Source organism: Haliotis cracherodii, unplaced genomic scaffold (assembly GCF_022045235.1).
Source record: "Haliotis cracherodii isolate W230 unplaced genomic scaffold, xgHalCrac1.p SCAF_1, whole genome shotgun sequence".
NCBI classification, from domain to species: Eukaryota; Metazoa; Mollusca; class Gastropoda; order Lepetellida; family Haliotidae; genus Haliotis; species Haliotis cracherodii.
The window spans coordinates 23,254,375-23,273,665 of NW_027266264.1; the positions used below are offsets into that span (position 1 = coordinate 23,254,375).

General features: G+C 41.2%; 1 protein-coding gene across 3 annotated transcripts in view; it reads left to right on the plus strand.

Annotated features, from left to right (window-relative positions):
* LOC139474606 (uncharacterized) overlaps nt 1-12,982 on the plus strand; it is a 76,893-nt gene extending 63,911 nt beyond the window's left edge. For all 3 annotated transcript variants that reach the window (XM_071257683.1, XM_071257692.1, XM_071257701.1), the window contains exons 19-29: nt 313-571; nt 1,196-1,298; nt 1,849-1,952; nt 3,231-3,338; nt 5,034-5,130; nt 5,753-5,877; nt 7,307-7,399; nt 8,186-8,271; nt 8,908-8,977; nt 10,846-10,962; nt 11,494-12,982. In XM_071257683.1, coding sequence (XP_071113784.1) covers nt 313-571; nt 1,196-1,298; nt 1,849-1,952; nt 3,231-3,338; nt 5,034-5,130; nt 5,753-5,877; nt 7,307-7,399; nt 8,186-8,271; nt 8,908-8,977; nt 10,846-10,962; nt 11,494-11,625 — 1,294 coding nt within the window. In that variant the 3' untranslated portion in view covers nt 11,626-12,982. The remainder of the gene's footprint in view (nt 1-312; nt 572-1,195; nt 1,299-1,848; nt 1,953-3,230; nt 3,339-5,033; nt 5,131-5,752; nt 5,878-7,306; nt 7,400-8,185; nt 8,272-8,907; nt 8,978-10,845; nt 10,963-11,493) is intronic.
* The last annotated feature ends 6,309 nt before the right edge of the window (nt 12,983-19,291 follow it).

The window sequence follows — 19,291 nt, forward strand, 5'->3', positions numbered from 1 at the left end:
CTGTAAAAACACTCAATTTGTATTGGACTGATTATTGACTGCAAAGTATATTTGATTCCTTGCCAAGTACACCACCCTCATCACTGCTCTGAGGGTGTTTCAGTTTCTTACACAGACGGGTACATGGCAGGATATGTGCTGCATCATCTTTATGAGAAATTCTTCCTGCAGAGTTTGTTTCTGTCTGGTTGAACATCTGATATATTTGCTCAGGGCGATGTAAAGCATCTCATATTATGGAATTTGTTGTTCCACAAAACATAGGAATCTGGTCTTTCATCTTTTAAAGTATATCCCTATGTTTCTCACCAGTCCCAACCGCCTGCCATTCTATGAGGTCATCTTTGAGAACATGGTAACCGACCAGACACCAAGGTATGAGCTCCTGCAAGCAGCAAGTGAACCAGTGGAAAGAGAGGTCACAGAGGGGGTCAAGGACAAGGAAAAGGTCAAGGCCAAGGGCAAGAAGTCTTCAAAGAAGACGGAGGAGGAGGGTTTGTCTGAACATGAACTGAAGCTGGCACGGGACATGCTGCTCATCAACCATGGACAGGGCATCACAAGCAGCATTGTGAGTTTAGTGATACTTTCCTGTCAGGGGAAAACAGGACTTGTAGTCAAGAGTTATGGCCCTTAACTGCCAGGATCTGCTTATCTTAAAGAATCTCAGATTCACTCTGATTGATTTTGGTTTGTCTGTGGTTAAAGGCCTACAAATTGGTCGATGATAGTAGGTCAGTGGTTATCGGCCAGTGGACAGCTTGTGACTTGTGTGCAGTGTTATGTTCCTCAGCTATCTGGGCCCCATGGGGATTTGAGGTTAGAATAGGTCCCCATCAACCTAAGCTTGTTGTAAGAGATGACAAAATGGATTGGGTCAGGTCAGGCTCTGTGATTTGGTAAATTGCGTGCCACTGTACCCTGGTGGCATTGATTGTTGCTTCTAATCAATCACTGGTTTTTCTGGTTCAGACTTGGTCCTGATTATGATCCAAATTTGTCTGTACCAAACCTAAAGTTAACTAGATTGTATTAGAGTATCATAGACAAAGCATAAAGTGCCACTAATTGTTTTTACATGTTAAAGACATATATTTTCAAAAAAAGGAAGGCAAAAAAAAGTTGACCACTTTTTTGCTATGTTGGAGGGTTGAGGATATTTTTGGTATGAAGTTGTGTGTTGTACATTGTGCAGGGACAGAACGCCCCCGAGGAGTACCGCGAGAAGATTGTGTACACCCTGGAGACTCTGCAGGAGAAGGCCAGGGGACTGGAGACTCAGCTCACTCAATTAGACAGTCAGTGTAACCACAACTACAGCATGGAATATTATGCCTTTGCAATATGAAAGTGACACCTTGTGATCACTTCCTGCTGCGTCATTGTTCCCTAAAGCTTGGTTCATTAGTCCTGCTCTCTGCGACTAGTTTATATATTGCTAATTGTGGAGTAAATCAACATTTACTTGCTCTATCTTCCTGATGTGTCTATATTATATAAACTATTTTTTATTAAAGAGATTGCAATGAGGTTTGCCCCCTAAAAGGTTTCCAAAAACCTGTAAGAATGCTGTTGTTTCATGCCTGAAAGTATTTTAGATAAACAGGGACTTTTTCAGGATTATATTATTCCATGCCTAAATTATGACAGGAATGTGAACTGCTAGTGCTAGTTTGTAAATTTACATTTTGTTATTCCTGAAACCATGTTAAAAAAATTGTTTGCTGGAAAAGGCTGTTTGAAATTTACAGAACCCAACTTCAGCCATGTAAAATCAGTAATCAAGCCCCAGTACTGTACCCTATGTCAGTCTTACATCACAGAATCTGTTGATCCATGCTTGTGCAGTGCGGAGAGTGTCGACACTGGCGGAGAGCACCAGGACCCTGCTCCCAGACGTGTGTGCCCACGATTACGTACCCCCAGACAAGAAGAAGGGGAAGAAAGGGAAGGTAGGCATTACCAGCTGACCCACTAAAATAATGAGTGAGTGAGTGAGTTAGGTTTAACGCCGCTTTTAACAGTATTCCAGTTATATCACGGCGTGTCAGCTTAATGTGGGAGGAAAGCCCGAAGTGATGCAGGTCTCAGAGGTTTACCATTTCGGTGAAACCCACGAACACGGGTATGGTGCTGACAAACCTAGAAACATAATCGGGGCGAACCAGGATTCGAACCCACAATCATAGGTTTCTGGCGTGCCCAAGGGACGCAGCTCAGCACAGCAAATCCCGGCGCCTTAGACGACTGGGCCACCCGTGCCCCCACTAAAATAATGATGACACTGACATAAAAGCCTTCAAAATTTATGATAGTCCTCTAGCTCGAGACTACTTAATTGAGCTGAAGATAATTGAAAGTCCAATGAGGAGGAGGATTCGGCTCTGGACAGATGGGTTGGAGTGGTTTCGGTGGAGGCGGCAACATGGTCAGCAACTGTGGCAACTTCGCTCGTCAGGTCGATGACCTGGGTTCGATTTCCGACATAGGTACAATGTGTGAAGCCCATTTCTGGTGTCCCCCACCTTGATATTGCTGGAATATTGCTAAAAGCGGCGTAAAACTCACTCACTCACTTCTCTCCATCACCTGAGCTCCAGACTACAACCCACTGGAGCATATAGACTGGTAGCATTCTAGGGCTATAGGTCGGAACCAGTTCTAATTGCGTCATTTTTGCCACTGAAATAGCTGGAAAAAGATATACACAGCAAACAGTTTTGTCTCGTTCAAGCAGGACCAGTGAAATATTGTTTCCACTAGTCCCCTGGGCTGGTCTTTAATAAGTCAAATTTTGAAGGCTGTTGTAAGTCATCAACTTATGTTATAGTGAATTGATTAACAGATACAATTAACAAAAATTTCCCAGGACAAATAAAATTAGTATTTTGAGGAAAGTCTCATTTTAAGTCTGTTAGAGAATGAACCTTCAAAGTATGTAGATAGAAGCCTTCGGGCTCGCGTGTGGAGATGGTCATGAATATGCATGAGGACGTCTATTTTAAGATACGGACTCCTATGATAGAAGGGAAGTAACTCTTTGCCTTTTTTTTCTTTTAAAACAATTTTTTGTTCTATATTTCTTTTTTATATTTCACCATAAACAATACCATAACAAGATCACCCAAAGAATAATAATCATTTCATTGTGATTTAAGTTTGATCGCTGACAGACCTGTAAACCAATTTGAAGGGGTAACTTATAACTGAACTGCACATCTTGCCTCTAGAAATCTAAAAAGGACAAGGAGATGGAGATGGTAACACCGCGGCGACGAGGGGAACCAATTCCAGATGAGGTGATTGTGGAGAGACTGACTGATGCCCAGCTCACTATGGTGCGTGCTGCTTGTTACTTGTATGTTCTGACAGGCACTCATTGGAGAAATAGATGTAGGAAATGTACAATGTTACCGATACTCTGTTGTTAGTTTTGAGTGAAACATTACAAAACATGCACATAAACAGTCTAGGGTTGGGATGATACACCAACTGCGCGGTCCAATACAAATCACAATAGTTAGCAAGTTCTCTTATGTGTGGTGTGTAAGACAGGATGGCCAAATACCTGGCAAACTGAAAATTTACATAAGGAAGAGAATTTATGGATGTCAACTTCTTTAGAAGTTAGGGACATCTTGTCATTATATCCCAGAACTATATTCAAGGGTCAAATACATAGAATCTGTAGGCTAAAAATAATCTGTTGCTACTGTATGAGTTTAATCCGGCTGCTACTGTAATATTATAAACCTGCTGCAACTGTAGGATAATAAACCTGCTGCTACTGTAGGATAATAAAGCTTCTGCCACTGTAGGATAACAAACCTGCTGCTACTGTAGGATTATAAATCTGCTGCTACTGTAGGATGGTAAACCTGCTGCTACTGTAGGATGATAAACCTGCTGCTACTGTAGGATAACAAACCTGCTGCTACTGTAGGATTATAAATCTGCTTCTACTGTAGGATGGTAAACCTGCGGCTACCGTAGGATAATAAACCCGCTGCTACTGTAGGATGATAAACCTGCTGCTACTGTAGGATGATAAATCTGCTGCTACTGTAGGATGATAAACCTGCTGCTACTGTAGGATAATAAATCTGCTGCTACTGTAGGATAATAAAGCTGCTGCTACTGTAGGATGATAAACCTGCTGCTACTGTAGGATGATAAACCTGCTGCTACTGTAGGATAATAAATCTGCTGCTACTGTAGGATGATAAAGCTGCTGCTACTGTAGGATGATAAATCTGCTGCTACTGTAGGATGATAAACCCGCTGCTACTGTAGAATAATCAATCTGCTGCTACTGTAGGATAATAAATCTACTGCTACTGTAGGATGATAAACCTGCTGCTACTGTAGGATAATATATCGGCTGCTACTGTAGGATGATAAATATGCTGCTACTGTAGGATGGTAAACCTGCTGCTACTGTAGGATGATAAACCTGCTGCTACTGTAGGATGATAAACCTGCTGCTACTGTAGGACAATACACCTGCTGCTGTAAGATGATAAACCTGCTGCTACTGTAGGATGATACATCTGCTACTGTAAGATGATAAACCTGCTGCTACTGTAGGATGATAAACCCGCTGCTACTGTAGAATAATCAATCTGCTGCTACTGTAGGATAATAAATCTACTGCTACTGTAGGATGATAAACCTGCTGCTACTGTAGGATAATATATCGGCTGCTACTGTAGGATGATAAACCTGCTGCTACTGTAGGACAATACACCTGTTGCTGTAAGATGATAAACCTGCTGCTACTGTAGGATGATACATCTGACTGTAAGATGATAAACCTGCTGCTACTGTAGGATGATACACCTGCTACAGTAAGATGATAAACCTGCTGCTACTGTAGGATGATATACCTGCTACTGTAAGATAACAAACCTGCTGCTACTGTAGGATGATATACCTGCTACTGTAAGATAACAAACCTGCTGCTACTGTAGGATGATACACCTGCTGCTGTAAGATCATAAACCTGTTGATGCAATGTGGTGTTTTGTGTCCAGTTGAGTTCTGATCCGGAGGTCCGTCAGCTGAACCTGGAGGGGGAGAGGACCAGGGAGAAGATCCATGATGTCCACAACCGCCTTCATCAGCTGGAAGGTAGGCAGTGCCTCTGTGTCACATTGTAAACTAGGGTAAACTACTGACAGTCCTGTATATCTCCCTGCATCCCATCCAGTGATACTCTGCATCCCCTCCAGTGATTACTCTGCATTCTCTCAACCTGTAAGTATGCATCCCCGCAGGGATACTCTGCATCCCCTCCAGTGATACTCTGCATCCCCTCCAGTGATTACTCTGCATTCTCTCCACCTATAAGTGTGCATCCCCTCAGGGATACTCTGCATCCCTCCAGTGATACCCTGCATTCTCTCCACCTATAAGTGTGCATCCCCTCCAGGGATACTCTGCATCCCCTCCAGTGATACTCTGCATTCTCTCCACCTGTAAGTGTGCATCCCCTCCAGTGATACTCTGCATCCCGCCAGTGATTACTCTGCATTCTCTCCACCTGTAAGTGTGCATCCCCTCCGGTGATACTCTGCATACTCTCCACCTGTAAGTGTGCATCCCCTCCAGGGATACTCTGCATCCCCTCCAGTTATACTCTGCATCCCCTCCAGTGATTACTCTGCATTCTCTCCACCTGTAAGTGTACATCCTCTCCAGTGATACTCTGCATCCCCTCCTGCAATAAATCCACATTCACCTGTGTCCCCAGGTGAGAAGCTCCTCCTGGACATCCTCAGTAATGAAGTGTTCTTCACCAGCCAGGCAGACAACCAGAGGTCATCAGGATTCCGTAGACAGCAGAGTCAGCTATACAATAAGCTCCATCCAGACCCGGTAGGTTGGGTATTTCATGAATCTTTCTAATGATACATATGACTTGACGAGAGCGAAATTATGCATAACTGTTTAAAAATCTGAAAGTATATTTTTCATCTTTTTTTCTGTTTTATTTATGCACTGAATGAAAATCTGAATATGGACCTCTTCAGTGACATGGTGATGACGTACAAGTGTCATTTTATTGTGTGTATCTGACTCATCACTGGTGGGCACAGAAGAGATGATGAGACACCACTGACTTTGAATGAATGGCATAGTCGAAATATGTATGGGTTTTGTCTATGCCATCCCGTGAAGATCTGGGTTAAAATTCGTCTTCAGCAACCCATGCTTGTCGTAAGAGGCTACAGACTGCCATCTTAGAGCTGCAGTTTTGCTGAGTGCGTCGTTAAACAACAAACAAAAATGTCTATGCCATCCTATATGTGCGGAACTTATTATTTGACTGAATCAATACCCCTACAAATATTCCGTCAACAGAGAGAGATGTTTGAGACATGTGCTGTCACCTATAACAGAATCATGCACATGGCTAAATTCAGACATGCCCTGTTGCATGATACATGGTATGGTGCCCGCTTTGCACAAACATGTCTCTTTGTAGCTTAACAGAACTGTGTCTGCTAGTAGTAGGGGTGTCACGATTCACTGATGTATTGATTCCCTGATGTATTGATTCCCTGATGTACTGATTCTTTAATGTATCGATTCACTGATGTATCGATTCACTGATATATCGATTCACTGATGTATTGATACACTGATTCACTGATGTAATGATTCACTGATGTATCAATTCATTGATGTATTGATTCACAGATGTATTAATTCATTAATGCATCGATTCATTGAAAATTTAACCTGCCAAAATGGACATCCTTTACACATGTATCGATTTCTGTTTTATCCTATTAAAGGGGTGTAAAACCGTGGTCACTCACTCAACTGATTACTGGTTTGTCTGAGCCAGGCCTGTATCCTGGTCATAAAACTAAAGTAAAATGAAGATGAACCTTTGTATGTGTATGTAAAATAAACGAGAAATTTCTTTTTACATAAAAACCCCACTCCAACAGCTTCCTTGACCCCCTCTGTCTGTCTTTCCCCTTTCCATGACTCAACCCGTAAAGACTCTGGGGTAGAATAGGTCTTCAGCAACCCATGCTTGCCATAAAAGGTGACTATGCTTGTCGTAAAAAGCGACAAACGGGATCGGGTGGTCAGACTCACTGACTTGGTTGATGCATGTCATCGATCCCAATTGCGTGGATCGATGCTCATGATATTAATCACTGGATTGTCTGGTCCAGACTCGATTATTTACAGACCGCCGTCATATAGCTGGAATATTGCTGATTGCGGTGTTAAACAACAAACCAACCAACCAACCTTCCATGACTCTGTTCCATGTGGGTGTTGCCAGGACTACGAGATGAACCTGGAGCTGGTGGAAGAGGCCCTGCAGCAGATCAACAACCACCTGCTGACAGACCAGGAGTTCAAGTACCTCTACTTCGTAGGTTCATACAGCTGCATACAGTTCATACACTTCAGGGGCTTGGGTGGCCCAACTGTCTGAGGTGCTACGATTCACTGTGAAGGGTTCCATCCCTTTGGCGTGCCAGAAACCTATGATCATGGCATCAAAACATTTTAACGTTTGTTATCAGCATACTGACGTGTCTATGGGTTTTACCCAAACCGTATAAACATCTGAAACCTGCATCACTTCAGCTGACATGCCACGGTATCACTGTATAAAGCAGCATTAAACTCACCCACTCACTCACATAATGTTTCAACAATGTGTCTAGGAAAAACCTTAGTTACAATAAAAATGTTTCAAGAATTTGTAGCACTTGGATTTCGGCCAAGGAAGAAATTCAGTCCTTGTTTTATCCCCTTGATGCTGAATGCCAGACAGGGTAACAACAAGTACCATCTTTTAGTGTCCTTTGGTCCATGGCAAATAAACTACCACTATTAAATCATTCACAACAAGAATCTACTTTGATGTTTGCAAAGTATAAGCTCAAATAATAGTTTAAAGAAAAGTCAGTGTATCAGCTACAAATCAGATCTGTGCACTAGGCATCTTGCTAACTACAAGTTTGTCCAGTACATTTGGCTAAAGAATAGAATCATAAAAAAGGAAATAAGACATTGTGAGGTTTGTGTAATTTGTTGTTTGGGGCAAAGAACAATGATTTCATATTTCAGCATTAAATGTATTTTTTTTTGTAGATTATATGATGACAAAGGTGATGTGTGACTAATTGCTTGCATTGATTATTGTATTCAGATTCTGGACTTGCCTGGGAGGTCCAAGATAAATTTCCGCTTGTTTTCGGTGATAGCAGCGCTGTCAGAGAAGGTCACACAGATGGAGTGAGTTCTGCTTGCATCTTTTGTCATTTGATAGTATCTTTATGTGTGTACAAACCAGTTTTGCACCAGTGGCCTTACAAATACTTCAGCTATATTTTGTCAATTGATAATATCTTTATGTGTGTGCAAATCAGTTTTGCACTACACAGTGCTCTTGCCAGGACTTTAGCTATGTAGAGTTATGTCCCCTAGTTGCTACAATCCACTATTCATGGGTTCCAAAGCCCATTCACCCTGATTCATAGCCTTGGTCTGTCAAGACCATACCCTTGTGGAAGTTTCTGAATTGTGCTAGACACATGAATCGTGCTAGGCTTCTTCTGTAAACCATTATATGACTGGGATAGTGTCATGCTTGTAAATAATAACAAACGGCGAAAACATAATGGATATATATTTTTACACTTTGAACAGTAAACAACTTGTATCATTGCAATGTGCGAGACAAGGCGAAGATTGTGAGATTGGCGCGCTCCCCCGCCTCCACCTCAGTTAAACGGCTCATCATCTATAACGCCCACCAATTATTTGGACCCCATTGGTAGCATTGTAGCGAGGGACCACTGTATTTCAGTAATCAAACACCCACCACCAAAAGGTCCAAACAACTACAGGATATTGTTGTCTCTCTTTCAGTCCGGTATTGAGGAACCTGCTCAACAAATTTGACTACAATGCCCTGGACGTCAAGATGGAAAAGTGCAAGGTATTAACTCTAATGCATTGGCCTACAAACGTAACAATTGAATAATCAGTTCCATGTGGAAACAAGTCACTTGAACTGACTTTCAAGGGAACAAAAACCACAGCCAATTCAACATGGCTTGGTCATATTGCTATTATGGTGGTCCAAGGCTAGTAGAAGTGTGTAAAGATCTGTGAAAGGAAATGAAATGGTAGCCCAGGTGGCTTGTGTATTTTGCCATACTCTTTGCATGATTGAGTGACACAACATACTATATATGTAAGGTGAGGTGGGATGAAATGGGGTTTAACGTTGAGTCTACGATTAATGCACTTACCCACATATAGTGACGTGCATGCATGTGTGTATGGCTGCTTGTACTAGTCCGGACTGATGCCGATTTAGAGTGCTCACTGAGATACCATGCCGCAGTTTAACATGGATACCCCACTCAGTCACAGTATACTGACTCCAAGTCAACCAGTCCTTGTTTTAGCCCCTTAATGCTGAGCACCAGACAGGGTATCAACAAATACCATATTTCAATGTCTTTTGGTATGGCAAGGCTGGGGATCAAACCCGGACCTTCCTCTCTCGGGGTGGATGCTCTACCGCTAGACCACGGAGGCGGTCTCATAATACCGGTATATGTATAGAGTCTTTAGGATACATCGTATATAACACTTGGTACATGATGCTGTCATTTAACAAGATCATTTTTTCATCATCTCTTGATTCAACTTTCCCCCTTATGTGACATACGATCAGATCAGAAAGAAAAGATGAATATGTGGAATATCTGGAATTCAGAACGAGGCCTTCTTAAACTCCAACCATCCAATTTAAAATCGTTTAGTTAACAATCTTCAAATCTAAAGGTTTTCAGGGCTAATGAATTGTCTTAAGCATTAGTTAATTGGAAGTGATCATAAATTAGATCAGTGCAAGCAGTATCCAACATGGATGTACTGTTGCTCTAGACACACACCGCTCACTCACTCATTCACTCACTCACCCACTCACTCACTCACCAACTGCTTGCGATGTTGCTCTAAACACTAACGTCCACACCGCTCACTCACTCACTCACCCACTCACTCACCACCAACTGCTTGTGATGTTGCTCTAAACACTAACGTCCACACCGCTCACTCACTCACTCACTCACTCACCACCAACTGCTTGTGATGTTGCTCTAAACACTACGTCCACACCGCTCACTCACTTACTCACTCACTCACTCACTCACCACCAACTGCTTGCGATGTTGCTCTAAACAGTAACATCCACACCGCTCACTCACTCACTCACCCACTCACTCACCACCAACTGCTTGTGATGTTGCTCTAAACACTAACGTCCACACCGCTCACTCACTCACCACCAACTGCTTGCGATGTTGCTCTAAACACTGACGTCCACACCGCTCACTCACTCACTCACTCACTCACTCACTCACTCACTCACTCACTCACTCACCCACTCACTCACTCACCCACTCACTCACCACCAACTGCTTGCGATGTTGCTCTAAACACTAACGTCAACACCGCTCACTCACTCACTCACCCACTCACCCACCCAGTAACGTTCACACCGCTCACTTACTCACTCACCACCAATTGCTTGCGATGTTGCTCTAAACACTAACGTCAACACCGCTCACTCACTCACTCACCCACTCACCCACCCAGTAACGTTCACACCGCTCACTTACTCACTCACCACCAATTGCTTGCGATGTTGCTCTAAACACTAACGTCCACACTGCTCACTCACTCACTCACTCACCCACTCACTCACCACCAACTGCTTGCGATGTTGCTCTAAACACTAACGTCCACACCGCTCACTCACTCATTCACCACCAACTGCCTGCAATATTGCAGGAGTTGTTCAGCCTGCTGAAGGATGATGACATCGGTACTCCCGCTGGGGGAGCTCCTGCCTCCACCCTGGCACTGGAGCTGACCGCTGGAGGTCTGAGGCCAGAACACATCAGCTATGTAAGCTTACCACTACTGTATCAATGTGCTGTAGCTCACCTATAGAGTCAATGGTTTACACGTCAACAAAGACAGCTATAAAACAAAAGTTGCTGTCTGCCTTCATATCCATTTCTTTTCAGTATAAATAATGGGGACAAAATGATTTGAAACGTCATTACATTCTGGCTGAGTTATGGCCACTAATGGTATGTAACAACCAGAAATATGTTTTATATACTATAGTCTATAGGTACATATTGATGTTAATGTTTACCTACTAGTGACCAGGTGGGGTAGCCTGGTGGTTAAAGCGTTCGCTCATCACGCCGAAGACCCAGGTTCAATTCCCATAATAGGGGGACAATGTGTGAAGCCCATTTCTGGTGTCCCCCATGAAATATTGCTGTGATATAGCTGGGATAGTACTAAAAGCGGCGTAAAACTCACTCACTAGTGACACATATTCACAATACTACAGCCAATAGGTACGTTGGGTTCCATGTATTTTACATCTCTGAGTTCTGACAGCGATTTCTTGGAATGTGACAGGTCCTGAGCAAGTTCAACCGTGAGGGAAAGGGGATGTTTGACTTCATGGACTTTGTGACGTACATCCCACTCTTCATCGAGATCCACCAGCGCATTGTGAAGGACCCTCTCTGTGTGGAACAGACCATTTGATGCTGAAGCTACGGCAACCAAATCAACATTCACTGTAAATAATCTGTAAATGATGACATCAGCACCCTACCCAATGAACTCACCCTAAATACTCTTATATCAAAGGGGCCCAAGTGGCCAGCTGGTCCACTTTAGCTGTGATAGGATCCAGAAGGCATGGGTTTGAATCCCTCCATGATACAGGTGTAACTTAAAATACCATTGAAGAGGAGGGTACACTATAGTACTCTCATTGCTGAAGATGCAAGGATCCTGATTCACATCTTTCTGTGGACTCATCATTTGTCACCCAGATGTAGATTAGATCACCTACAAGCACCTGCCATCATTCTTCTTCATTGACCAACGTAGATCTGTTCATCCATGAAGGAGGGACTGGACTTTAGTGTATCTATACATATGTTTCTGACCTCATACCATCTTTCTGCATTTAAAATACAACCTATGTCACCCTATTGTTTAAACTGTAGATTATCAGTAACGATTGGACAGTTTACGGACCTACTTTCTGCAAAGCACATTTTAAGTTAACCCCTGTATTGTTTCTAAGGCTAAAAGAAATAATGGTCTTGGTTCTCAGGCACCACCCGCATCATCATAAAGTCACCCGCACGTTTTGTTTATATTTCCATTTTCCCAACAAGTTACAGTTACTTCCCTTTACTGTGCATCTCACGTTATGGTCATCGTGGCAATAGGAGTTTGTAAACTTGTCTATGTAGGAAGGCCCTTCCCTAGGTTGATGGTACACAACTGTTTATATGGTTACATACTACTTTGTAGTTTGAACAAGCAAAAGCAAGCACTATATTTTCAAAAGTCATTGCCCGAGAACCAATTCTTTTATTTTTTTAAGCCTAATCATGTGCGGTATGAATATACAGGCTACATCAAATGCAGCACAGATATCGAAGCATCAAGTTAAAGATTCTCATGTATAATGAATGCACTACATGAAAAGCCCATGCCGCATATGTTTGTTGTACTTGTTATAATTTTCAGGCAGTATTTTAAATCTGATTATGCAGTATTTTGTTACTTGGATGTATTTAAGTCAGATAACGCACTCATAACAAGACATTCATTACAAATTATATACTCACCAGCTTTGCTTGCTAGTACATTATTTGTAGAGAATTTCCAGTCACTGGTACTTGTGAGTTATCCTTCATTGACCGATGTTCATTCGTTTTAGGGCTAGATGGACTTTAGTGTATCTATATATATGTTTCTAACCCTGTTTTTCTTGTTCTGCTGTGCAATGCATTCATCTTTGTCTCTGTGATACTTGCAATTATGTAAGATGTATGTGAATAAAGGTTCATGCCTCAAATACTGTGATAAGTAAATAAAGTTGCCCGACCTTCATCTTTTGTTCACTGGTGTTTTGTCATACTGCAGACAGAGAAGAGACCTTGACTCAAAAGACAGCAAACTATTACAGCTATAACATGGTGGACTGTTATTGGGGCCAGACAAACCAGTGATTGATAACATCAGGACAGTGAGTTGGGGTATGTTCACCAAGGCAATACATTCCTATCTTGCATGACTCTTACGAAGGAAAGTTCTTGTGAGAACCTAGTCTGCCATAGAATATTCATAGGTGCTGGGGACTGCCCAGGAATCCCCATGGACTAGCATAGACTACCCTGGAAACCTCATGTTGAGACTAGCATTGGGTGCTGGAGATCTAAATTGCCCTGGAATTCCCATGTTGAGACTAGCATTAGGTGCTGGGGACTTAGTCTGCCATAGAATATCCATAGGTGCTGGGGACTTCCCTGGAATCCCGATGGACTAGCAAAGACTGCCCTGGGAACCTTATGTTGAGACTAGCATTGGGTGCTGGGGATCTAAATTACCCTGGAATCATGTCGAGACTAGCATTAGGTGCTAGGGTCTGCTCTGGAATCCCATTGTTGAGACTAGCATTAGGTGCTGGGGACCTAGTCTGCCCCTGGTGACAAAACATGAGTTCTCCCTCAGAATCCCCATGTTGAGACTAGCATTAGGTGCTGGGGATCTAGTCTGCCCCTGGGTGACAAAACATGAGTTCTACCTCAGAATCCCCATGTTGAGAAAAGTGGGTAGACATTCCATCCACCATTATGTCCACCTGATACCCATTGCAGAAACTACCAAGGTAATTTTACTGGTTCTCCAGATGTGGTGTGGTAACCCAGTGGTTCCAGGTTACCATATACAGAATAGTATGGTCAGACTTATTTGGGGGGCTACATATTTTTGGGGCTAAGATTCTGGTCTATAGGTCTATGCGTCCTTTGTTAGGCTTTATACCACTCGCCTCCGGCTTTTGGCATAAAACCTCATGAGGAACGCATAAAAGCCCATATACCCCTCATGATTCTGCTACAACTTATGTTTCCATCAAACAAACTTAGTGCTTCCCCACGAAGTCATCTTCCCGAGGCAAGTGAGTTAACTGACTATAAAAGTCCAGTTTCCAACCCTTGCCGAAATAGGCTGGTATTATGGAGTTACATTTTGGCTGGACTAACGAGTCTATGCATAGTCCAATCAAAATCGCGCATTGAAATCGAAATCCGGTTCGTAAAGTGTTATGCAGATTTCGGTCGACTGCAGGATTTGCAAATCATGTGCACCGCTAACTCGTTGTCAACAGATATTTTCTAAAACCTTTCATGCTTTTAATCAAGGTGTTCATGTGATTTGATGCACTTCGTGATGTAAGACACGTTTTATCACAATATAGATCTTGATTATCAATCAGATCGTCTTTACTGGGCGCCACCGTTTTGTTTGAAGCAAATGCAATTGATATGAGAGGTTGAATCTGATTGGTCAATAGGAGAGGCAAAGAAAGGACATAACTTGTAATAGCCACTGGTGGCGCTACGATCAAGCCCAGGAATTCCAGCCTAGTTCGACAAGGGTGGAAACTGGACTTTTAAAGTCAGTTAACTCTCTTGCCTCGGGAAGATGCACAAAGTCTGCAACAAACAGATGAGATAATCACATTTAAAGATCTTGTTCTTTATTAAAATCATAATTCACAACCACACTGTAACAGACAATAAGTCTCACAACCTCGTAACCATCAACATACTTGTACACAGGACCAAACAGTGTGTTCCCATTCTGACATATATAAGGCTTGAGATAGATATTCTGTTTCCAGTTTCATTAGCATAGAATCATGCTGATATTCAAAGATCAAGAAATTTCCATTATTTTGTCAACAGAATAATTTCGGTCAATAACAGCAAAAATTGTGAATCACTATTTGGTCCATATTAACTCCCTGTTCCGTAACAACCATATCAATATCTGTATTAATATCTACTATAGATCACACCAGTTTATATTCTTGTTTCACAGATTTCATGGTCCATATGACACGAGGCAGGACAAAATAAGCTATATTGTGAGTTTAATTTCATTAAAAAAGGAATTTTAAAAATGTAACAAAAATACAAGCAAAATGTAGGAAAAATGCATATTTTCAATCAAAAGCCATAGATACTTTCTATCCTTTGCAAGTTTTAGGATAGCGAGTGAGTGAGTTAGTTGGGTTTAACACCGTTTTTATCACTATTGCAGTTATATCACAGCGTGTCAGCTTAATGTGGGAGGAAAGCCTGAAGTGATGCAGGTCTAAGACATTTACCTCTTCGATGAAACCCACGAGCAGGGGTATGGTGCTGACAAACCTAGAAACATAATCGGGCGAACCGGGATTCAAACCCAAATCATAGGTTTCTGGTGTGCCCAAGGGACGCAACTCTGCAAGCAAATCGCAAGCAAGACGACTGGGCCACCTGTGCCCCAAGTTTTAGAATAGACTAACCCATACAACAAGAACATAAACTGGTCATAAAACAGGTTAAGGATCACCTGATAGTAATATTAAAGAATCAGGTGATCTGAACTTTTTGTGTGTAGTATATGAGAACAATACTGGTGTAGTGGAATGTCATCTTGCATAGATTTACTCTCTTGCTTGGGATCTTGTGCTCACAAGGAATATACATGAATACAATATGTAAATATTGTTCAGTTTGGGCCAAATTATGGATTCATAGTTAAGGTTTGCAAAGGTTAAAAACATTTACATGGTTCTAGTGGTATTAGCATACATAACTAGACTTGATGACAACTGAATAAAAAGTGAGGTGAAATGGATTTCAATGTTGCATTAAAGATTATTTCACGTATATATAGCAACATGCTTATGTCGATGTTATATCGCCAGCCCACAGACAAATGTTAAAGATGGATACGCTACTCAGACAGCAGGGTAACAACACGTACCATTGTTTAATGGTGTAACGTGACCAGGAGATCAAAACACTGACTTTCCGCTTCTCCAGGAGTTTGTTTCAAAGCGTCTATAGCGGTAATTTGACCATGGTTGTTGTAAATAACGGTGAGATGTCAATATACCGCCCACTTTGCATACAATTTCGCCAAAATTATTGTATACATTATGATAATTATTGAATGAAATTTTGAATAAAATATTAGTCCAGCTAAACAATGAACAATTTTTTTATAACCAGATATTATAATAATAGGATTAAAATTCCTCCTTGAGTTCAGATTTGTTGACTGGTATTTCCGGTGTTACGTGATCGCGGTGATCAGCTGATAATGTTTTCTGAGATGGGGGAAAACATCATGTCATTGGAAATCTTTATTAAAAATGTTAGTAAATTTTGGAAGCAATGCTTTACCGTGCGCTATAACCGTGTTAGCGCTATATTGAAGAGCGCAACAACAAGGGAACACTATGCATCTGCATTGTACCATATTGGAATGCCATACAGCAGATAAACATGACAGAAATAAGTGAGCAGCTATAATTCCTTCCTGGAGGAACATGGCAACTCATCACCTGAATCTCCCTGACAAAAACATGTATAACAACAAATTATTGAGAAAAACAAGAAACAACTATAAAGCAAAGTCATCAAGCACTTACATACACATCATACTTGTTTGTTTAATGGTTAATGATGCACTCAGCAGTATTCCAGCTACATGATGGCAGCCTGTAAATAATCAAGTCAATCCAGTGACTGATATTATGAGCAATGGTCCAAGTCATTGGGGTACGATGACACAAAATCAACAAGTTATTGAGTCTGAACACCCAATCCATTAAGTGGCCTCTGATGGCACTTCTTGGCACTCTACTTGGCACTCTACTTGGCACTTATTCTAAACCAGAATCTGCATGGGGGCTTCAGGGGGTTTTCTTTTGTATTATTTCAGGCTGTCAGCATAAACCACAAAATTTACGATGTCTCCACTCTGTTTTTTTTCTCAACAAAATTATATTCTAATAAGAGTCCCCTCTTTCTAATTTTGAAAGCGCCCTTGGCGCTTGTTACGTTGAATACAGTAATCTTACAAGCAGTGGTACATGTAAATTCAACTGTTACAAATTAATAAAAAGACCAAGCACTCTGAAAAGGATGACATTCCATTATTTTCTAACTGCATCATCCAACAGCTTTCGCAAGCAGTTTTGTGTGCAAATTCGTTGCATAATTCATCTATTTTATCTTTTGGTGTGCAATTTCAACATGCATATGTCTATGGACACATCTTAGTTTTTGGAAGGCCTGTGTGTCATATGGAAGCAGTAATACATTACAATTTTCCGACAGGTAATCCCTTAAATAACATCTAAGGGACTGGTCATTTATTTATGGGGGTGGTTGGGTCAGAGGGGAGGAATAACCCCTAAATATCAAGGGAGTGGCACCGCAAAATGACAGTCTCAAGGACAGATTCATAAAAAAAATACACATATTTGGGAGGGTTACGAAAAATTAACATTCTATAAAAAAATATATAGATGTATATTTGTGATTTGGGGAGGTCATGAAATAATGTACAAGGTCATGGGGAGGGTCATCCAAAATTTGTCAAGCATCAGCAGTTCATTTTAAATACAAAAACCTTGGAAAAAAACCACCGCCCTGTATTAATTGACTGGTCCCAAATTACATCTTGCCATTGCTATCCTTACTCCAGCCATTGCTATTCTGTTACAGCAAGACCCCTATTCATACCATACCACCCTGCCAGATATAACACAGGTCCACTGTAACACAAACATCAGTTTCCAGATGTAAACAGTCATACTGCCGAGAGAGACTCGCTTGTTTACTCCTTCACCGATCTATGAAGAAGAGTGAGGGCAAGCTCCGACGTTCATACAGTTTGGCCCTCACTCTATGAAGGTTCATACTCCAATGAACTCACACAAAGTGAAGGTCAATTCTTAAATGAATCAGTTTAGAAAAATAAACTATTGTCAGCTAATCTTTTCAGGTGAACCCTGATCAAACTTTGACCTTCCAGTTATAATGAAGGATGTGTTTGTTCTTTAACCAATCAGATGTCAGCTTTTTTAACATGACTCTGCTCCATTTGTTTACCACCTTGATTTAGAAAATTTTATTTTAAGAAAAAAAACAAAAAAAACCACAAATATGTCTTCGATGGTATTCTCCTTAGGAGTGTAAATGCTAGGGGTGACATAAAGATGGACACAATCTCTACTACAAGCGTGTGGCACAGTCACTATTATTTACATTCGGAACTTGGTGTTGAAGTTTGTTTTCACTGAATGCTTTGTTCACGCAAATGTAACTTTAGAAGACTCAGTGCTGACTGGCTTATTAAAAGTTCAACTGAAGCTAGCTTTTTATGAAGAGGTTGTCAGATCTTCATGCGCTATGCAGAGAGGTATTGTATTGGGGTAAATTTATTTAATTTTAATCTATCTGAATGAGATTGTTTTTTTTTTATTTTGGAGTATCATAAAACATATAACTGACACATTTAATATGATTTGATATGAACAATGCCAACAGATCATTGGGACAAGTGTACTGAAAAAATGTCAGTGTGACAATATATACTAAACAAAGAGATCATGAAATATTTCTATATACAGTACACATTCAAAGAAACTCAGTCTTCCCTACAAAAAATATTCCCACAAATATTCATGAGATGGGATGACATGGGATGACATGTCATTACCAAACAATGGGACGGCATGTCATTACCAAACGATGGGATGACATGTCATTACCAAACAATGGGATGACATGTCATTACCAAACAATGGGATGACATGTCATTACCAAACAATGGGATGACATGTCTTTACCAAATAATGGGAAGACATGTCATTACCAAACAATGGGATGACATGTCATTACCAAACAATGGGATGACATTACTTTTTGTTGTGTCTGTCTGAAGAATATGACCACAAATCACCATAATATTTATGGAGTGCTGAGCTTATGACACCCTATTGACACCAACAGATGAGATGCACAAATCATGAAATATCAAACAATAGTAATCATTGTTAATAATTCTAAGAATACTACCTCTACTCAATCCCTGCCATAACTAAAATTTTCAATTTTGAACACTGTCAATCACACAATTAGTTGTCCCCATGTAGTCTCGTAACTACCCAAGCCATGACGTCATGATGGTGGCAACATCACTTTTTTCACTCATCTACTAACGGACGGCTGGCTGGATGATTGGTCGGTCAGCTAGGTAGCCATGGGTGTCTTGTCTTTATTACAAGTAGTGCCTTTAAAGATGTAATAGAGGTAGAAGTTTTGTAAGAATTGTCTCCAGT